This window comes from Carcharhinus amblyrhynchos, chromosome 27 (genome assembly GCF_965287045.1).
Source record: "Carcharhinus amblyrhynchos chromosome 27, sCarAmb.v2.hapA, whole genome shotgun sequence".
In the NCBI taxonomy this organism is placed as follows: Eukaryota; Metazoa; Chordata; class Chondrichthyes; order Carcharhiniformes; family Carcharhinidae; genus Carcharhinus; species Carcharhinus amblyrhynchos.
Window position 1 is genome coordinate 37,533,923 of NC_137350.1, and position 17,754 is coordinate 37,551,676.

At 41.3% G+C, this 17,754-nt stretch overlaps 1 protein-coding gene across 1 annotated transcript in view; it reads left to right on the top strand.

Annotated features, from left to right (window-relative positions):
- The first annotated feature begins 1,490 nt into the window (after positions 1-1,490).
- The window catches only part of kpnb1 (karyopherin (importin) beta 1), a 40,662-nt gene continuing 24,398 nt past the window's right edge, over positions 1,491-17,754 (top strand). The window contains exons 1-4 of the mRNA XM_080213435.1: positions 1,491-1,782; positions 1,869-1,927; positions 13,162-13,344; positions 15,485-15,685. Coding sequence (XP_080069561.1) covers positions 1,728-1,782; positions 1,869-1,927; positions 13,162-13,344; positions 15,485-15,685 — 498 coding nt within the window. The 5' untranslated portion in view covers positions 1,491-1,727. The remainder of the gene's footprint in view (positions 1,783-1,868; positions 1,928-13,161; positions 13,345-15,484; positions 15,686-17,754) is intronic.

Below are 17,754 nucleotides of genomic sequence, written 5' to 3' on the forward strand. Positions count from 1 at the left end.
ATGAGATGTCCATGTTACAGGGTTTTGAGATGTCCATGTTACAGGGTTTTGAGATGTCCATGTTACAGGGTTTTGAGATGTCCATGTTACAGGGTTTATGAGATGTCCATGTTACAGGGTTTTGAGATGTCCATGTTACAGGGTTTTGAGATGTCCATGTTACAGGGTTTTGAGATGTCCATGTTACAGGGTTTTGAGATGTCCATGTTACAGGGTTTTGAGATGTCCATGTTACAGGGTTTTGAGATGTCCATGTTACAGGGTTTTGAGATGTCCATGTTACAGGGTTTTGAGATGTCCATGTTACAGGGTTTTGAGATGCCCATGTTACAGGGTTTTGAGATGTCCATGTTACAGGGTTTATGAGATGTCCATGTTACAGGGTTTTGAGATGTCCATGTTACAGGGTTTTGAGATGTCCATGTTACAGGGTTTTGAGATGTCCATGTTACAGGGTTTTGAGATGTCCATGTTACAGGGTTTTGAGATGTCCATGTTACAGGGTTTAGCTCCATCTACCTCCCGCCCTGGAAACGGCGGGAAATACAAACCGGAACCGCCGCACTCACCGCCAGCCGCCTCTCCCTCCACCGCCGGAAAATAGTTCCCTTCAAGTTTTAACTTCGCCAACCGCACCGTTCCTAAAAGCCCTCGGGCGCAAGCTAGAGGGAATAAAACACAGTTTTCGCGGGATTTAGTTTACTCCGCTCTCAGAGAACACTTTAGATGAAGGGAGATTTCGGTTCCAGCAGCGGGTCTGAATGAAAGCCACGATCTGATTCGCGGAGGAAAAATCTCCGGCGCCAAACCCCTCAGAGGGTTGGGGTGGTCGATGAAAAAAGACGAAGCTCATTCGGAGGGAAGGGGTAAATATTCACCTCCTTCTCCCAATAGAAACTAAAGGCTGGCCGGGGTGACATTTCCCAATTCGAAATTCGGTCGAGAACAGAGGTCGTACCGTCTCAGCCAATCAGGGGCCGCGTTACAAAGCAGCGACGGCCTGTGAGGCGATGTGACAGCCTGGGTGACTGGCTGGCGCGATTGACCAATCAAAGAGGGTGTTAGATACCGGTCGGGCTGGCGTGATGGACCAATCCAGGATCACCTTACACAGGATCGGCGGTTGGTGAGGGGCGTGTGAGCCGCATGCGCAATAAGCTGGCGCTATCCGCCAATCGGGAATCGCGTTAGTTAGCACCAGGGCTAAAGTGTTAGACCAATCAGGGGCGGTGATGGATGGGATGGGCGACGGTTGAGAGAGAGCATGTGACGGAGGCTGACGCGACCAGCCAATCGGCGGCTGCTTTGCACGAAGGTGCGAGCAGCGGGGGGAGAGGATCGACCAATCGGACGACGCGTCGGGCGGCGCCGGCGGTTGAGCGTGTGACGTTCGGGGCTGGGTCGGCCAATGGGAAGGCGCGTTAGAGTGGCGGCGGTTTGCCGGGGGCGGGGCGGGGGGAGCGGCGCGCGCGGCCGGTATATCGCTCCGCCGCCGGCGGGACTCGGCTTTTGCGCAGCTGCGGAGCCGGGCGAAGGCGTGAGGGAAGCACTGGCTCTGTGGAGGAGCGAGCGAGAGAGAGAGGAAAAAAAACACAAATAAAATCAACCGCGTTTAAACCGATATCAATAATAAAACCGCACCGTTTATCCATTAAAAAGCAGAATCTGAGTGACCCAGAACCATTTATGGCCGTTTCTGCTTGAGAAAAATCCTCGTTGTTTCCCACATGAGATTCGTTAACATGGAGCTTATCACAATTTTAGAGAAAACCGTCTCTCCAGGTAAGCGGCTGAGGGGGAAAAATTGTCTCTCTTTCTCCGTCCCCCGTGTTATTTTAAACAGGAATTTGATTTTTTTTCCCCCTCAGATCGCAATGAGCTGGAGGCAGCGCAGAAGTTTCTGGAACAGGCGGCTGTTGAGAATTTGGTCAGTATTGGATTCGGTTATAATTTTTTTTTGAATGGATGGGGTGCCGATTATGTGATCCAAATCTTCGGGGGGTTTTTTCCCGCCCCTCCCCGTGAAATGGTGCGCGTGAGGTGATGGAGATGGGTTTTTATTCCCCTCGCTCTGTGGGAGGGGAAGTCGGGGCCTTCATTGAGAGAATTTCATTCCAACACAGTCACCCCTCCGTCCCCCATCTTTTTCCCTCTGGGTGGGGGAGGGGGGCGAAAAACGCACCCTACCCTGCTGGCCGGATGTGCTGTGTTGAGTGACAGGCCGCCTTGGCCAATGGGAGCTCAGGGCTGTGCGGAGGGCCAGCCAGCGGTAGCCAATGGGAGCGCGCCGAAGGGGCTGGGTTTCCGTTCTGCGCAAGTTAGGTTGACGGGAAGGGAAGCTGGGAGCGGAGGCCTGAGCGCATGTTGCCGGCTTGGCTTGGCCCGGCCTCCCCGTGTGGCTGAGGGCAGCCTCCCCATAGCCTGGGCATGAGGAGGAGGGAAGCAATTTGATCCATTAAAACACAGCTTTACACTCCTGTGTTTTTAAACCAGACATTTTTTTCACATACCCCTTAATCTGTACAATTTAGGGTTTGGCATCACTTCTATGTATCTTCGCCCACGATATATTTGTGGGTGGTGTGCTATATGTAGAATATATATTTGCAAAAAGATTAAAATTGTATATGATGTGTTTTTTTGTTTTGCGGGGTAAATGAATTTCACCTTGGATCATTCATTTTCTCGTTAGTATTTCTGAAACATAATCAATTTCATAACCTCTTAATACATTTGCAGCGCGACAAGGCCAGTCGGCTCATTGAGCTTATGATGGATGAAAAAGCCACTCGCCCTAATCCTATTCATGGTCTGTAGATGGACTTGTAGGTTGTTGCAGTTTTAATGCTGTATTTCTTGAGAGGGGGGGGGGGGTTGGCTCTTAATATCTTTGAAGGCAGGAAATTCCAGATCCTCACCTCTGTGATATTTTCCTCAATCTCTAGTTATTTTGTCAACTGCTTTAAATCTACCCCCTGCTTAATGAAAAACTGCTATAGGCCCTTCCTTTACGCTCTACGTAGGCTACTCGTTACACTTTAGTTAAATCCCCCATTAGCTGTTTCTGTTACCTACAGTTGTTACTCCCATTAAAGTGCGCAAGTGCATCCAAACTGTTTCCATTTATTGGAATGTCTGACCATGAGTCTGTTCAATTTCTAGAATCCAAACATACCAATTTCTTGTCACAACGGGATCCGCGGCTATATTTTTTGCTTGTTTGCACACTTTGAGAGAGTTTCTGTTGCATCCTCTAAGGTTGCCACATCTTCTATTTTATTGGTAATTGATGTGGAGTAGCATATTTTAAATAGTGAATTCTGGATTTATGTTTTAATTTGCACATTTACTGGAATAATGTGCAAGTTTGCTTATTTTGAAAATTGCTTTGTCGTCAAGTAAAACTTGAACTGTATTTTAATAAATTTCAATTTTATGTTAAGTATATTTAGTTTTGTATAATGCTTAAGACTTTCATTTAATATTATTCATGAGATTAATTTATCTCATGCCTTGTACTTTGTAGGCAATATTTTTTCTGGATTCTTGCAGATGTATGGTATTTGACAATGAGTGCTTGCCTAATTGGGTACCCTTAAATGTATCCACAAATTCTGTTGAGAAAGCTATTTGATTTCAAAAGACTAGTAACAATATTTTAATCCATTATTTTTGAGCTACACACGTTCAGAACTGAAAAATGCACTATTGACCTCAGTGCCATAGCCAAGGTTCCCTGCTAGGTGTTGATTTTGGACATTTACTTGCTGGCAGAGCCTGTATTGTGGTTTCTATTAAAATGCATTTAAGTTAAGGTGGTTGCATCACGCTGTAGCTTCTGGGGTGATCAGTTCATTATTTTGTTGATGAAAAGTGTTTGGACGTTGGGAGTCAAGAGGGGAGGAGAGAATAAAAGGTGAGTAAAAGTTTTTAAATGCACGTTTGACAGTGTAGGTTATGCTGGGTGGAAGATGGGGCATAAAATTGAAACCTTGCAGAGACCAACTGCTAGAAGAGGAAAGATGTTGGTATGTAGTGGATGGGGAAGGGTTGGTGGAACTACTGGATAACCTGGGTTAAGTGTTGATTTTTCATTTGGGGATGGGGAAGAAATGGATTGTATCAGATATTGGGAGTAGGATGCTATCAAATCTTGTTGCTTGCTGTCTGCAGCAGATGTTCCTGGGTCAGGTAGAGCATAATATTTTTAGGGAAAAGCTCCCTCTATCATGTGCCTGCATTAAATTCTAGAAGATAGCTCCACTCCATTAGTGTGAAATTTCCTATTTCCCATACCAACCAATCTTGTAGACCTGGATTGCTGGGTAATGCCAAGCCTGGATTCTGTGGGTCTGTGCAGATTAGTCATCTGCCTCCAAATTTTTTCTTCATAAAACCCTTTCCAGCCAAGAGAAATCAAGTGAAAGATTGGTGTCTGATAAATGTATAATCACAAAGTATTATTTTAAGTTCAAATATTTCAATAGGGAAATATTAAGATGCTGCTGGACAACCAATCTAGAATTGGAGAATATTTGAGTTGCTGCTTCATTTGCTTGGATCTTTCAATCATTCTAGCCTGTCTGTTGCAGTGCCTTCAATCAGGATTTATTATATAGTTGCCTAGTTAGTGGCATTCTTGAGGATGTAGTGAAGTTGCAAAGGGAAGTGTCCCAATTCCTCCTGTATTCTTTAGCATGGAGCTTGGTTCTTTCACCAAGGAAGGACTCAAGTTTTATTCTTTTATCAAGTTAAATTACTGCTGTTGAGATGGTGGTAGCTGTGCCCTTCACCAGGGTTCTCCTGACTCATTCCATGATCCTGTTGGAAATTTGGTACCCTATTGGTGATAGGGTCTTGTTCAGCTCTGATATCTCCATGATACCATCGAGTCACAACCATCTATGCAACTGTACTCTAGCAAGTAATAGCACCTATTGGGGAAAAGTTGGGGGGGCGGGCGTGGAGAACTGAAGAAAGAAATGTAGCCTTGTATGTTTTGTGGAGACAGGTACAATCCATTGTTCTCCAGAATAAAATTAGGCAATCTTCTCCAGCCAGCTGCTCAGTCGAAGTTGTGGCCAATGAGGGACTGGGAATGTACAGTGCTAGTGATTGTAGGAGTGAACCATTTCCAAAAAAATTTCTCCAGTTGCTGGTATTTAACTGTCATCTTCTGTGATATGATGTTCCAGGTCATTTTAACAAGCTAGGTAAGTCAGTCTGACTACTATTGCATTGTTAAACAAAATGTTAGTTGGTTCTGACAATCCTGAAGAACCTTGGGAGCAAAGCAACAGTTGCCATTTTTGAGAAACAGTTCCAGCAGAGCACATCTGACAAGGAGGGAAAAGTTGAATGGAAAGTTAGAAGAAGTTGGTAGGGTTGGAATTTTTGAAATTGATCAGGAATTCAATATCATAGCAATAATGCTTATGGAAATGCAAGTACATTGGGGACAGATTTGCTTTTGGCTATAATAATTGATCAAGTGACCAGCCCATGTTTAGGCACCTATCAAAATGATCATTTGGAAAAGATTGTGTCTAGGATTCATAACAGGAAACTGATTTCTGGAGTGGGGGGTGCGGGGGAGTGGGGGCGTATGTTGAAGGTGGAGATATTTAATCTTTGTAAAATGCAGATTGGTTGCACGATTTGGGTAACTACCGAGGTAGCTATTTTTAAACTTCTGTATATTTTCTGTGCTGTAAAATTATTTGTGTTGTTTCTTGGTCATTGGAAGACTATTAAGTCACTTTCCAGTATGCGCTTAGATCATGCTCAGAGATCCTATCCTGAATTAACTTCCAGCATTGACTGGTAGCCATTGACAGCAGAGGTTGTGGCTCCTTCCCTTTTTTCCCCAATCTCGAGTCAGCTGACTTAGCATGGCATCTTTAACGGCGTGAATGGGTCCAAGCTCAAGTGGGTGGTGCCTTGGCCTAGTAAATCACTAGGAAACTATTCTCTCCAAGAAGGCAGCTGCTATAGGCTCTGCAATTGAATGTATTCAATCTTGTGCCTTCTTGCCTGTATGAAAGAAACTATAAATTTATTGTAACCTTTATTGTTTGGTACATGGGTACCTACCAGTGCATCACTTCATGACGCAGGAAGGCAGTGATCCTGTCTCCACAGTTTTTTAGGCAAATAATTCGGGTGGATATTTTAAATGTGCTGAACAGGAGATTTTCCCAATTAAGTGTTTGATTTTGAGCTCTGGATATTAGGCTCGGATAAAGTAGATATTGTGCCTTAAGTGAGATCTCTACTCTAATCAGGGTGTCAGAATAACCTGATCGCTTAGTGTGCTGTAAATATGCTATTGATTTTATAGGACGCCATTGAACAAAAATGCTCCAGTTATGGCAAAGGCTTCTATCTGGAGAAGTAGAATGAAGAGTAGGTACAAATGGGACTAAAATTACTACTAGTAGACTGGTATACAGATAAAAATGTCTCCCTAACGAAACATGCTGCATCTCAAGCTTGCTTCAAATATAAAATGGTATGTCACAAAACAAGGTAAAGTATGACACAGGGACAGGCCCTTTGGCCCTCCAAGCCTGTGCTGATCATGATGCCTTAATTAAACTTTAAAAAGAAATCTGCCATTGCTTGGTCAGTATCCCTCTATTCCCTCCTTATTCATGTACCCATCCTGATGCCTTTTAAATGTTGCTAATGCACCTGCTTCCTCCACCACCTTCTGGCAACGCATTCTAGGCACCTATCACACTCTGCATGATAAACTTCCCCTGCAGATCTCCCTTAAATCTTTCACCTTGTAATTGACACTTTCAACCCTTGGAAAAAGCCCCTGACTATCCATCCTGTCTATGCCCCTCATAATTTTGTTGATCTCCATCAGGTGGTCTCTCAGCTTCTGTCTTTCCAGTGAAAACAATCGTAGCTTATTCTTCCTCTTCTGATAGCCAACACCCTCGAGACCAGGCAACATTCTGGTGAACCTTCTTTGCATTCACTCCAAAGCTTCCATGTCTCCCTGATAGTGTGATGACCAGAAATGTGCGCAATATGCCAAATATGACCTAACCAAGGTTTAAATAGCTGCAACATGATTTCCCAACTCCTGTACTCATTGCCCTGGCTGATGAAGGCAAGTATGCCATATGCCTCCTTATCACCTTGGCCACCTGTTGCCATTTTTAGGGAACTCTGGACTTGCGTGCCTTGATCCCTCTATATGTTAATGTTCCTAAGCGTTCTGCCATTTGCAGAATAATTTGCGCCTAAATTTAACCCTCCAAAATGCATCACCTCGCATTTGTCCAGATTAAACGCCATCTGCCATTTCTGAGCCCAAATCTCCAATCTATATCCTGTTGTATCTTCTGACAGTGTCGGCCATTATCAGCAATTCCACCGATCTTTGTATCATCTGCAGACTTGCTAATCAGACCACTACATTCTCCTAAATCATTTATAAATATTACAAACGATGACTTGGCACTGACCCCTGCGGAACACCACAACATTTCCAGTCTGGAAAGCACCCTCCCACTGCTACTGACTTTGATAACCAAGCCAATTCTGTATCCATCTAGTGAGGCCACCCTGAATCTCATGTGATTTCAGCTTTTGTACCAATTTGCCATAGGTGTCCTTGTCAAACACCAAGTCCATATAAACTACATGTACAGCCTTTTCCTCTTCAATCTCATAGGGTGGAGAGTGTCTGGAACAAGCTGCCAGAAGTAGTAATGATACAATTTTATCTTTAAAGCATTTAGCTAGTTACATGGGTACAATGGGTATAGAGGGATATTGGCCAAATGCGGGCAATTGGGATTAGCTTAGGGGTTTAAAAAAGATAAGTCCGGTATGGACAAGTTGGGCCAAAGGGCCTGTTTCCATGTTGTAAACCTCTGACTCTACTTATCTTTGTCACCTCTTCAAAAACACTCAATCAAGTTGGTGAGTAGTGACCCTATACAAAACTATGCTGCCTGTAGTCCATTTTCCTCAATTTACATATATCCTGTCCCTCATTATCTTCTCCAAAAGCTTCCATGCCACTGATGCCAGGCTCCCTGGCCTGGATTATCCCTGCTTGCTTTCTTAAACAAGGGAATAACCTTTTAGGCTATTCTGTAGTCCTCTGGAACCTTGCCTGTGGTCAGGATGTGAAGATGGGGTGGCACGGTAGCACAGTGGTTAACACTGCTGCTTCATAGCGCCAAAGACCCGGTTCAATTCCTGGCTTGGGTCACTGTCTGTGTGAAGTTTGCACGTTCTCCCTGTGTCTGTGTGGGTTTCCGCCCACACTCTGAAAGATGGGATGGTTAGGTGCATTGACCCAAACAAGCACTAGACCTTGGGGACTAGGGCAATTTCACAGTAACTTCATTGCAGTGTTAAAGTTAGCCTTACTTGTGACTGATTAAACTTCAAAGATATCTGTTGAGTCCCTAGCTATTTCTCCCCTTTCTTCCTGCAGTAACCTGGGAAAGATCCCATATGGCCCTGGGGACATGTCAACCTTAATACAATTGAGGATACTCGCTTCCTCCTTTGATATATTGATGTTTTCTAGAGTGTTTACACGCTTCCCTAACTTCAACATCCATCATGTCCTCCTCGGTGAATACCGACACAAAGTACTCATTAAGGATTTCGTCCACTTACTCTGGTTCCATGCATAGCTTCCCTCCATTGTCCTCTTTCTCTTGCTACCCTCTTGTCCCTAATATGTGCGCAAAAAGCTGTGGGATTCCCCTTGACCCCATTTGCTAAAGGCACTTCATGTCCTCTTTTCGCCCTCTGAAGTGTTTTTGGAGATTAAATGCCTTCATTTCTCCAAAACTCAATATTTTCCTGAATGGACATTTGCTGCACAGCTCTGGTACCCATTATCAAAATTGTCATTAGTACTGGGCAAGTCAAATCTTAGGATGAATTCTCTTAATTTTAAAATTTTCCTGAATCGTTTGAGATCCATTTTCAAGTACCTATCAAATTTGGCTAGTTTGTACCATTTTTCAAAAAAAAAGCTTTTCTGTTGGGAACGTTTAATCATTTGTGTCATTCACACACTAGGCATATCTTGTTTCTTGTCCAGTTACCATCACTCCTGGCATTGCACCATGAATGCTTTTGTCATTTAATCTCCTGCCTTCCACCCTATCATAGATCTTTTGTTTTTTCCCTCCCTCACTTTCTTTAAACCTATTGCATCTAACTTTTCCTGATGGGTCATCAACCTGAAATGCTAATTCAGTTTCTATCTCCATAGATGTTGCTTGACATACTGAGTATTGCCAGCATTTTCTGTATTTGTTTTCAGATGGTTTTGCGACTCTTAAAATGTGGGGCTGTGCATTCAACAGCTATGACCTATCATGTATATGACCTTCTAATATTATGTTACATGCAACACATTAGTTGAAGTATGATCTCTTAATTCAATAAACACATTGGTATAAGCAGATTTCTATAAATTTACATAACCCTGTTCGTAAATCACTTCCAATTACTTATATTGCAATGTGTTACTTGAAATGAGTGTTCTGGGATGGAAGGGGCAACTACAGGAAGAGAGTGATTGCTGTGAAATTTTGAAATAGCTGGATTTTTGTAGCATTTTTTTGCAGCCAGAATAAAGTCAGCGTTCTGCTGTCCAGTGCCATATTGAGGTTGGTGTGGCCGGCTTTCTGTAGTCATTCTCCAATACTTCAAACAAGCAATGTGTGTGTGTGTATATGTGTGTGTGTGTGTATAAAAACTATCTCTGGTCTACATCTCCCACCCTCATGCTACATGAGTCCCCAACCAGAGAGTGGTCTGATCTTGTCCTCTAATCTCCAACTTGTCACTAATAGATGTTCTGATTTGATGAAAGGTCACGACCTGAAAAGTTGGCTCTTTCTCTCTCCATGGATGTTTCTGGATCCACTGCATGTTTCCAGCAATTTCTGGATTTTTTTGTATTCCCTGTATCTGCACTATTTTGCATTTTTTGATCTCAATGATTTTGGCATGTGTGGGCAACTGAATGAATTCTCAAATACCACTTCACTGTCCCAGGTTTTCATTAACGGTTGTAATGTATGACATTAGAATCAGTTGCCATTGATATGGACAATGCATGACTTCGTTTGCTTCTAATTTCTGATTCTAAGGAATGCATTTACAGCTATCTTTGCTGTCTCCTTGATATTGTTTGTGATTTCGCACTGCTGAAGGCAGCCTGGGAAGCTGAATCCCAGTAGAACTTTCCAACTAGAACATGAAGTGTTCCTCAGTTGTCTCTGAGATCAAACTCATGATGTTGAGAATTGCACAAAACAATGGCAAGCTTCTTGCAAGTTAAACTTTAATAAAATATAGCAACGAGGGCTGGAAATGTGTGGATCACTTTATTTTAAACAAATATTAACCTTTCTGAAAGCTGTTTTCCCTTTTAAGATTTGTATAAGTTCCTTGCAAATTTAATACCTGGTAGTATTGGCATAGTATTGACACAAATAGCACCTCCTGAAGTGAGCCAATTAATGAAGTCGTTAGTGATTTAAGATAGTTGAACTCTGATTATTTTAGTGTCTAAGAATGCCCCTTAACTTTTTCAGCTGGGTGCATATTCAACCAGGTGTGCTGCCTCTACAATTGCTTTCTAATGGGTGGATTAGAGGTGTTTCTTTGCAACTGATTACAATGAACATGCAGTTTTTTGCTTGTTCCAATTATATGTGAATATAATGCATATAAAATATTCAAAAGATTATCAAAGAGCAGTTTTTTTGTTGGCACATAATTATTTTAAATTGAGTTTGTAAGGATGTTGCAGTGTATTGCAGTACTGAATGGGACCTGCAACCTTCCAAAGAAGCTTAATTGTAAACATTGTTCATCTTGCCTAATCAGCTCTTCCTCAGGAGGCCTGCTAACTATGGATGGTGAGAATTACTAGAAAATTTTGTACCTTTATAGCTGTATGTGTCTCAGGTTGGTCCCATAGAGGATACTTCATTCAAGGTTAGAAGAGTCAGGAGATGTGCTAGTTTATAAGGCTAGTCTACAGAATGCGGGATATTTTGGTTTGGCATTGAACTCAAATACGAACAGTGCCCACCATTGCAGTAAAATAATTGACTTTGTTTATTTCAACATATTGTGCAGGCATCCACAGGCAGTGTTCAAAGAAATAGTAGTTTCCTAGTAATTAAAATAAATGTGTGCTTGACAGTTTCTTAAAATTGCTGTGCTTAACACTTTCTTGTAAGCTGTAAACTAAAAATTGTGGGAAGAGGACAGCAATGAAGGAAATCTGATCATTGCCATACCTAGTATGGAATTGAACTGTACAAATCAGAAAGGTCACTAGTCCATACTGATTTATTTAGCTGGATAGTATTTGAACTGTGACTATTGGCCCCCAGTGTTGAAGTTGAAACCAGCAGTTATTCTCATTCCTGATAACCGTTCACTGACTTCTCGTAGATATTCTAGTTGGTTTTAGCTTAGGGCATATCTCCATGGTTTTGGCCCTCCCTTTGGTCCGACAACACGTACTGTTTCCACCTTGTGCTTGAACAGTGATGCTCGGATAAATGCCATTTTTACTTTTGTTTCCATGCCTGTCAAATGCTTTGCTTTTGAAATGCATTGATTACCTTGAGTCGTTGTCTAGCAAATACAAACTAATCCCTAGCCACTAACGCAGTCTCTACACCTGGCAACCGTCTGCGGCTGACGTACTTAACTGTAAGCAAAACATTTCATATCACTAACATAGTAGCACTGTCTAACTCTCTCCCTGCCTCATAGCTTTTCTGTTGCTGAAACCTTCAGCTGTGTCTTAGTTATCTCTAGACTTGAGTTTTCTTGTGTGCTCCAGACGTGATCTCCCACGCTCTACACTCTAGATATGAGGTTATCCAAAATTGCTGCCTATTGACAGCCATGGCCTCTGTGCTTGTTGACTGACATTGGCTTTTGTTTAAGCAATGGATCGTGTTAGCTATTACTTTTTTTGGGTTGAGCCATGGTCTTGCTCTACCTATCTTTGTAATCTGGTCCAGCCCCAGAACTCGTGGATGTATCCCAGGATCCATGTGGATGTATGCATTCCTCTAGTTCTGGCCTCTTGTGCATCCTCAATTTTAATTACTCTACCGTTGGTTGTATTGGCCGTAAGCACTGGAATTCCCTCAACATCTCACCCCCTACCTGTTTCTTCCTTTTAAGTTGCTCCTCAAAACGTACATCTTCGTTTGGCCTAATAGTGCCTCATTTGACAAAACTTTGTTAGCATTCCTGTGAAGTGTCTTAATGATTTGCCCCATTTAATGAGTTATATAAATTTGTTTACTTCATTACCCTTCCTTGGTAGCTCTTGCAGTAACTTCCCATTTTTTCCACTTGTTTCTTTGCCACGACCTGCACTTTCAAATGAATGATGCTGGATATGTCTCTGGATGGAACAAGTTCCTTTTAAAATTCTTTAGGTGATTATTGCTGTACTTCACTAATACTAGTGTAATGTTTAATCAGTTGTCAGTGCCCTTGCGTCTGGATCAGAAGACTGTGGATTCCAGTGGTACTTGAGCACTTAATTTAAGATGACTCTTCAGTGCAGCAGTGAAGGTGTTTGTTTAATAGCATGTGAACTCGTAAGGCAGATTATCTGCATATTTTTTCTTCTGTAACTCATCCTCTTCATGCTTTGAGTGAATTTTCTATTGCACAGCCTGCTATCAATGCCCACCTATGGTAAAGTGCCAGACAACACTTCGGCATGACTGTATAAAAAGTCGTTGCAGCTTCTGCTCTTTGTCTGACTTTTGTTAAATGGAGGCTTGAGCCTGGATCTGTTACTGCTTTCTGGCACTTGGTGTTAGTGCTGAGATTCATTATCATCTGTTCCATCCACCAAGATCTGAAGTTTTTCTGACAGTCTTGCAGATAGCTGGGTAGATGGATTTCACTTGGGTGCAAAAATATCGGAAATCCTTATGTTTTAAGTTTAAATCCATTTTAATTGCTGTTTTCCATTTGATCAGTTGTACAGTACAGATTGTGTTGAAGCCAAAACATTTAGGGCTCTTGCTCAAATTTTAAACTAGAAATACATGATCAGTAATCAAATGGGAATTATATAACTAAGTAACTTTTTTCCACATTTCTCTTTCAATGTAGCCTACCTTCCTAGTGGAACTCTCAAAAGTGCTAGCAAATCCAGGAAACAGTCAAGTTGCCCGAATTGCAGCAGGTCTACAAATCAAGAATTCCCTGACGTCTAAGGATCTTGACGTCAAGACACAATATCAGCAAAGGTGGCTGGCAATTGACACCAATGCTCGTCGAGAAATAAAAACTTTTGTAAGTTGTGGCTGTGGTAACCTTTTATAATTTTAATATTGAAGTTTGTCTATTTTGTGGTAACCAGGAAGAATGAAGTTTTATGCCATTCAAGCTACTTGGAGTTGCTAAAATAATCTAACTGGGTAGGGTAAAGGGAACACAACCTTTCCTATTTTAGACTGCCATGACTTTAACATGTAAATAGTATTCCTTAGCGTAACAGCAGTCATTTTTGTTAGTTGGTAAAGAATGCAGTAATAGCTCTTTGTCCATCTAGTGTGTAGTTTCACATGTTTGACTGTTCGGGAACCATTTTTAGCACAGGTTTGTTCAGAAATTTTATATTTTTTAATCTTTATTTGCAAAACATTTGTTCAATCTGCAGGCCTTAAAAGATTGATCTATAATTCATTAATCTAGCAATTCAGCTGAGAAAAAAATGGTGTTCTGAGCACTGATTTCGGTTGGTAATTAGAAGTCTAACAAGTCAAACCAAAGTTCATTTATAAAGGATTACAAATAATGGTTTGATACTACAAAACTTGAGTATTGCTGAAAAGATACATTTGTTAAAGCTTTTTGTCTTGCATTGATCAGGGCAATTGCAAGAATGCCAATTTCAGGAGGAACAAAAAACATACTATATGAAGTGTGCTGATTGGTAGTGATGTAGCCATGGAACTGTCAGTCATCACTAGCTGATGCAGTCTCTATGGCAACGCCTCTGCTTATAGCATTCTTTCCAACTAGTCAATACACACTTTCATAGAGTATGAATTTGTTTCCCTTGGTATTGGTATTCTTGTGATAGTCCTGGTGAGTGCAAGACAAAGCTTTGGGAAAATGCTTGCAACTTAGTTTTGCAACCAGTAATTTAATTACCTGAAGCAACATGATTAAATTATCTAAGCTTTAAGCAAGTATTTGGGATATTTGCATGTGCATTGCATTATTCATGCAGGTAGAGTTGCTTTATAACATGGATTTGATGAAGCATAGTGTTTTGAAGCAAAATCTTTTCCAAGAAAATTATTAATGCAGATATAATCTGGTCACAGTTGTGGTTCCGAATGTGTATTCATGTTTGCAATTATCTTGCAATTTAATTGAACTCCCTTTTTGGCCATTTAAGTTCTAATCCTAAGTTTCCATCTTATGGAAGAGACTTTTACTAACACAGTTCATGAGTATTCATGCGATATTTCATGGAGCTGGCAGTGTTAACGTACTGATAATGTAAGATAAATTCTTCCAGCGAGTTTTCCATATAAGCACTTTTCTAACAGATTGCAGCAATGGAGTGTATACTATATAAATCTGTTTTTCTTGTACTTCAGAGCAAGTCTGGTTAATGACATCTTAAGCTTTGTTTTACTTTATATGTATATGGCTCAGCAGGGAACCAAATCCGAATAATCCAATACAATGCATGAATACTCAGCAACTGGGGGTGATATATTTGCTTGCAACTTAATACATAATGTTTTCTCCTGTTTCTTGCATTTTATAAGGGATTCACATCAAAAATAGGGTCACATCTGAAATGTGAATTTTCAGTTCACTGATGCTGACTTGCTGTTTCCATTTTCTATTTTTGACATACAAACCCTTCGTGCAATTTTTAAATTTTAGTTTCAAGTACTATAGTAGGGACCAAAGCGAATATCCTTTGCTATTTTGGTTTATTTATGGCTCTCTGCTGTAAGAATACTGAATTGTGTAAAAATGTGCTAGTGGAATTGAGGTTTCGATGGCATATATCGATGTAAATTCTAACTTAAAGGATAGCGTTATGCAGTTAGAGTGCAAGGTGTGTGTAAATTTTGGGTGGATGCTTGATACTCTATCATCCATTTAGTAAAATGCACTCTTCTATTGGTAGAAGAGTTTTAGTCTGTGATTTGCTTTTCTTTACTGGCATAAATAGTCTATTTTCCCTTTCTGCATTTTCTTTAAATATCTCTCTAGCATAACTGCCAAGTTTGAATCTTAACCAATTAAGAGTCCAATTAGTGCCTTTCGAGCCTAATTAAAGTATGGGGGTTATGCACCCTGTCCTATTCTCCATCTTTTAAATTACTTGTGTTGGAATTGTTGCAAAGTTGCTTATCTTTGAACAATTAACCCTCCTTTTGAACTTTTTAAACTACACCTACAGGTCTTGCAAACTCTGGGCACAGAGACCTACAGGCCCAGCTCTGCATCTCAGTGTGTGGCAGGAATCGCATGTGCGGAGATTCCTGTTGTTCAGTGGCCGGAACTCATTCCTCACCTGGTTGCAAATGTTACAAATCCCAATAGCACTGAACATATGAAAGAGGCTACTTTGGAAGCTATTGGTTATATATGCCAGGATATAGTGAGTATTTTCTTAACTTATTCTCCCAAACAACAGTACTGGTTTGGTTAAGGTTTCTTGTGTCATTTTACTATCATTTGCCATTTGTTTTGCAACACCATTGAGCATTAATTTCCATTTTCTACTGTGCTTGCCACCGGAAATGTTTGTTGTATAGTGCGCATTGATCTGAAAAAAATTGCATGCCCAATGGCCTATACCCATTGACGTTGTGTACGTGAAAACATATTGAAGAACTAATGCCCTCCACTTCAATTTCACTTAACCTTTTGCAATATAGAATTTTTGTGCTGCTGAGTGGGTGAATTTAGCAACAATGCATTGTATGAACTGTACCACCACACACCAAACCAGTCAAATCCCAAAGGACGAAGCTGCTGGATTAGGTCTGTAGTAGATGGTGATGGAATGTACAAGAAGGAAAAACAGGCTTGCCTCATCCTTACCAAACTGTCTGCTGATGATGCATCTGTCTGTGACAGCATTGGTAGAAGTGACCACCACATGGTTCTTGAGGAGATGAAGTCCCATCTCCAACAAAATTTAACTACTGCCTATTCATTCAATGGCACTGCTGTCACTGAATCCCCCACGATCAACATCTGGCGTTCCTACTGACCAGAAACTTAACAGGATTAAAGTGGCCACGAGCAGAGGCAATCTTGCAACATGCAACTTGCCGCCTGACTCTCCAAAACCTGTTCACAGTCTACAAGGCATGAGTCAGTGTGTATTAAAATACTGTTCCCTTGCCTGGATGAGTGCAGCTCTAGCAAAACTCAAGCTTGACCCCTTCCAGGACAAAGCAGCCTGCTTGATGTACAAGCCTTTCCACAGCCATTCACTTCATCCTCCACCAATGCGTAGCAGTAGCGTGTACCATTTATAAGGTGCACTGCAAGAACAGACCATGACTCCTTGGACAGCACATTCCATGACCACCATCAAGAAATTCTCTTTCAACCCGTTTGCTACCTGACTTGGAAACAATTGTCTGACGTTCCTTTATTATTGCATTGTCAAATTCCTGGAACACCCTCTCTACCTGGCAGGGGAGAGTCAATGATCATGGCAGGTTGATTTCCCAGGCTAGGGAATAGTCAATGATCATGGCAGACAATGAGTTTCAACCAAGGCGTTGCCTGATGAAGTTCTTCAAAGCCATCTTGTCCTTTGGGCTAAGATGAAGTTTAATACCAGCCCAGGATGGGCTGTACCACCTGATTTTGTTAGTTTGGATCTTGTTTTGATCAAGCCCAAGATGAGATGCAATTCCTCATATTGTTTGTCTCTCTTGTGGGGACCATGAATTGGATTCAGTTTGAATTTTTTTAAAACAGCACGTGTGTACCTGTACCTTATGGACTGCAGTGGTTCAAAAAGGCAGTTCCACACCATTATCTTGAGGGCTATTGGGGATATGCAATGAATCCTGGCCTCAACAGCAAAGCCCATGTTCCTTGAATGAATACAAAAAGTTAGTGAAAGATTGGATTTGAAATTGCTAATCTGGCTCCAGAGTTGAAGGAAGGTTTGTAAAGGCTAATAATTGGGCAATAAGGTTTTGTTCAATGGTGATGCAGCCCATTTGCAGCTGATGGATGTTCTTAATAGTCATGGCAACCAAATCTTAGCAATTCGAGGTTCTTCCAAAGGCTTTTGAGGTCTGCTTGCCATCACATCCTGTAACCCTATAAAATAAATGGGGCCTTGTATTTAAGTTAAATAACAAATTTTGATTTAAATTTTCAATCTATTCTTGTGTGGAGGTCTTAGCAGCATTAGAATGTTGTGCAAAATTATTTTAAAAGGATCACATCTGCAAAAATGCCAAATCCAACCATACTGGTGTATGATTGCAGTTGAGGAGGATTGGCTGATACTTTCTCCATGTTGCATTGTATTTTGTTTACTTCGTAATTGTACAAGGCTGCTAAGTTTGCACTAATTGGAAATGCATTCCTTTGTTAGAAAAGGGTAGCATTTTAGGTAGAAACTCCAATCCTTTGACTTGCTTGTTTAATTCTGCTGAAATTGAAGCATAGCATTTTGGTGTTGCACCTTTGACG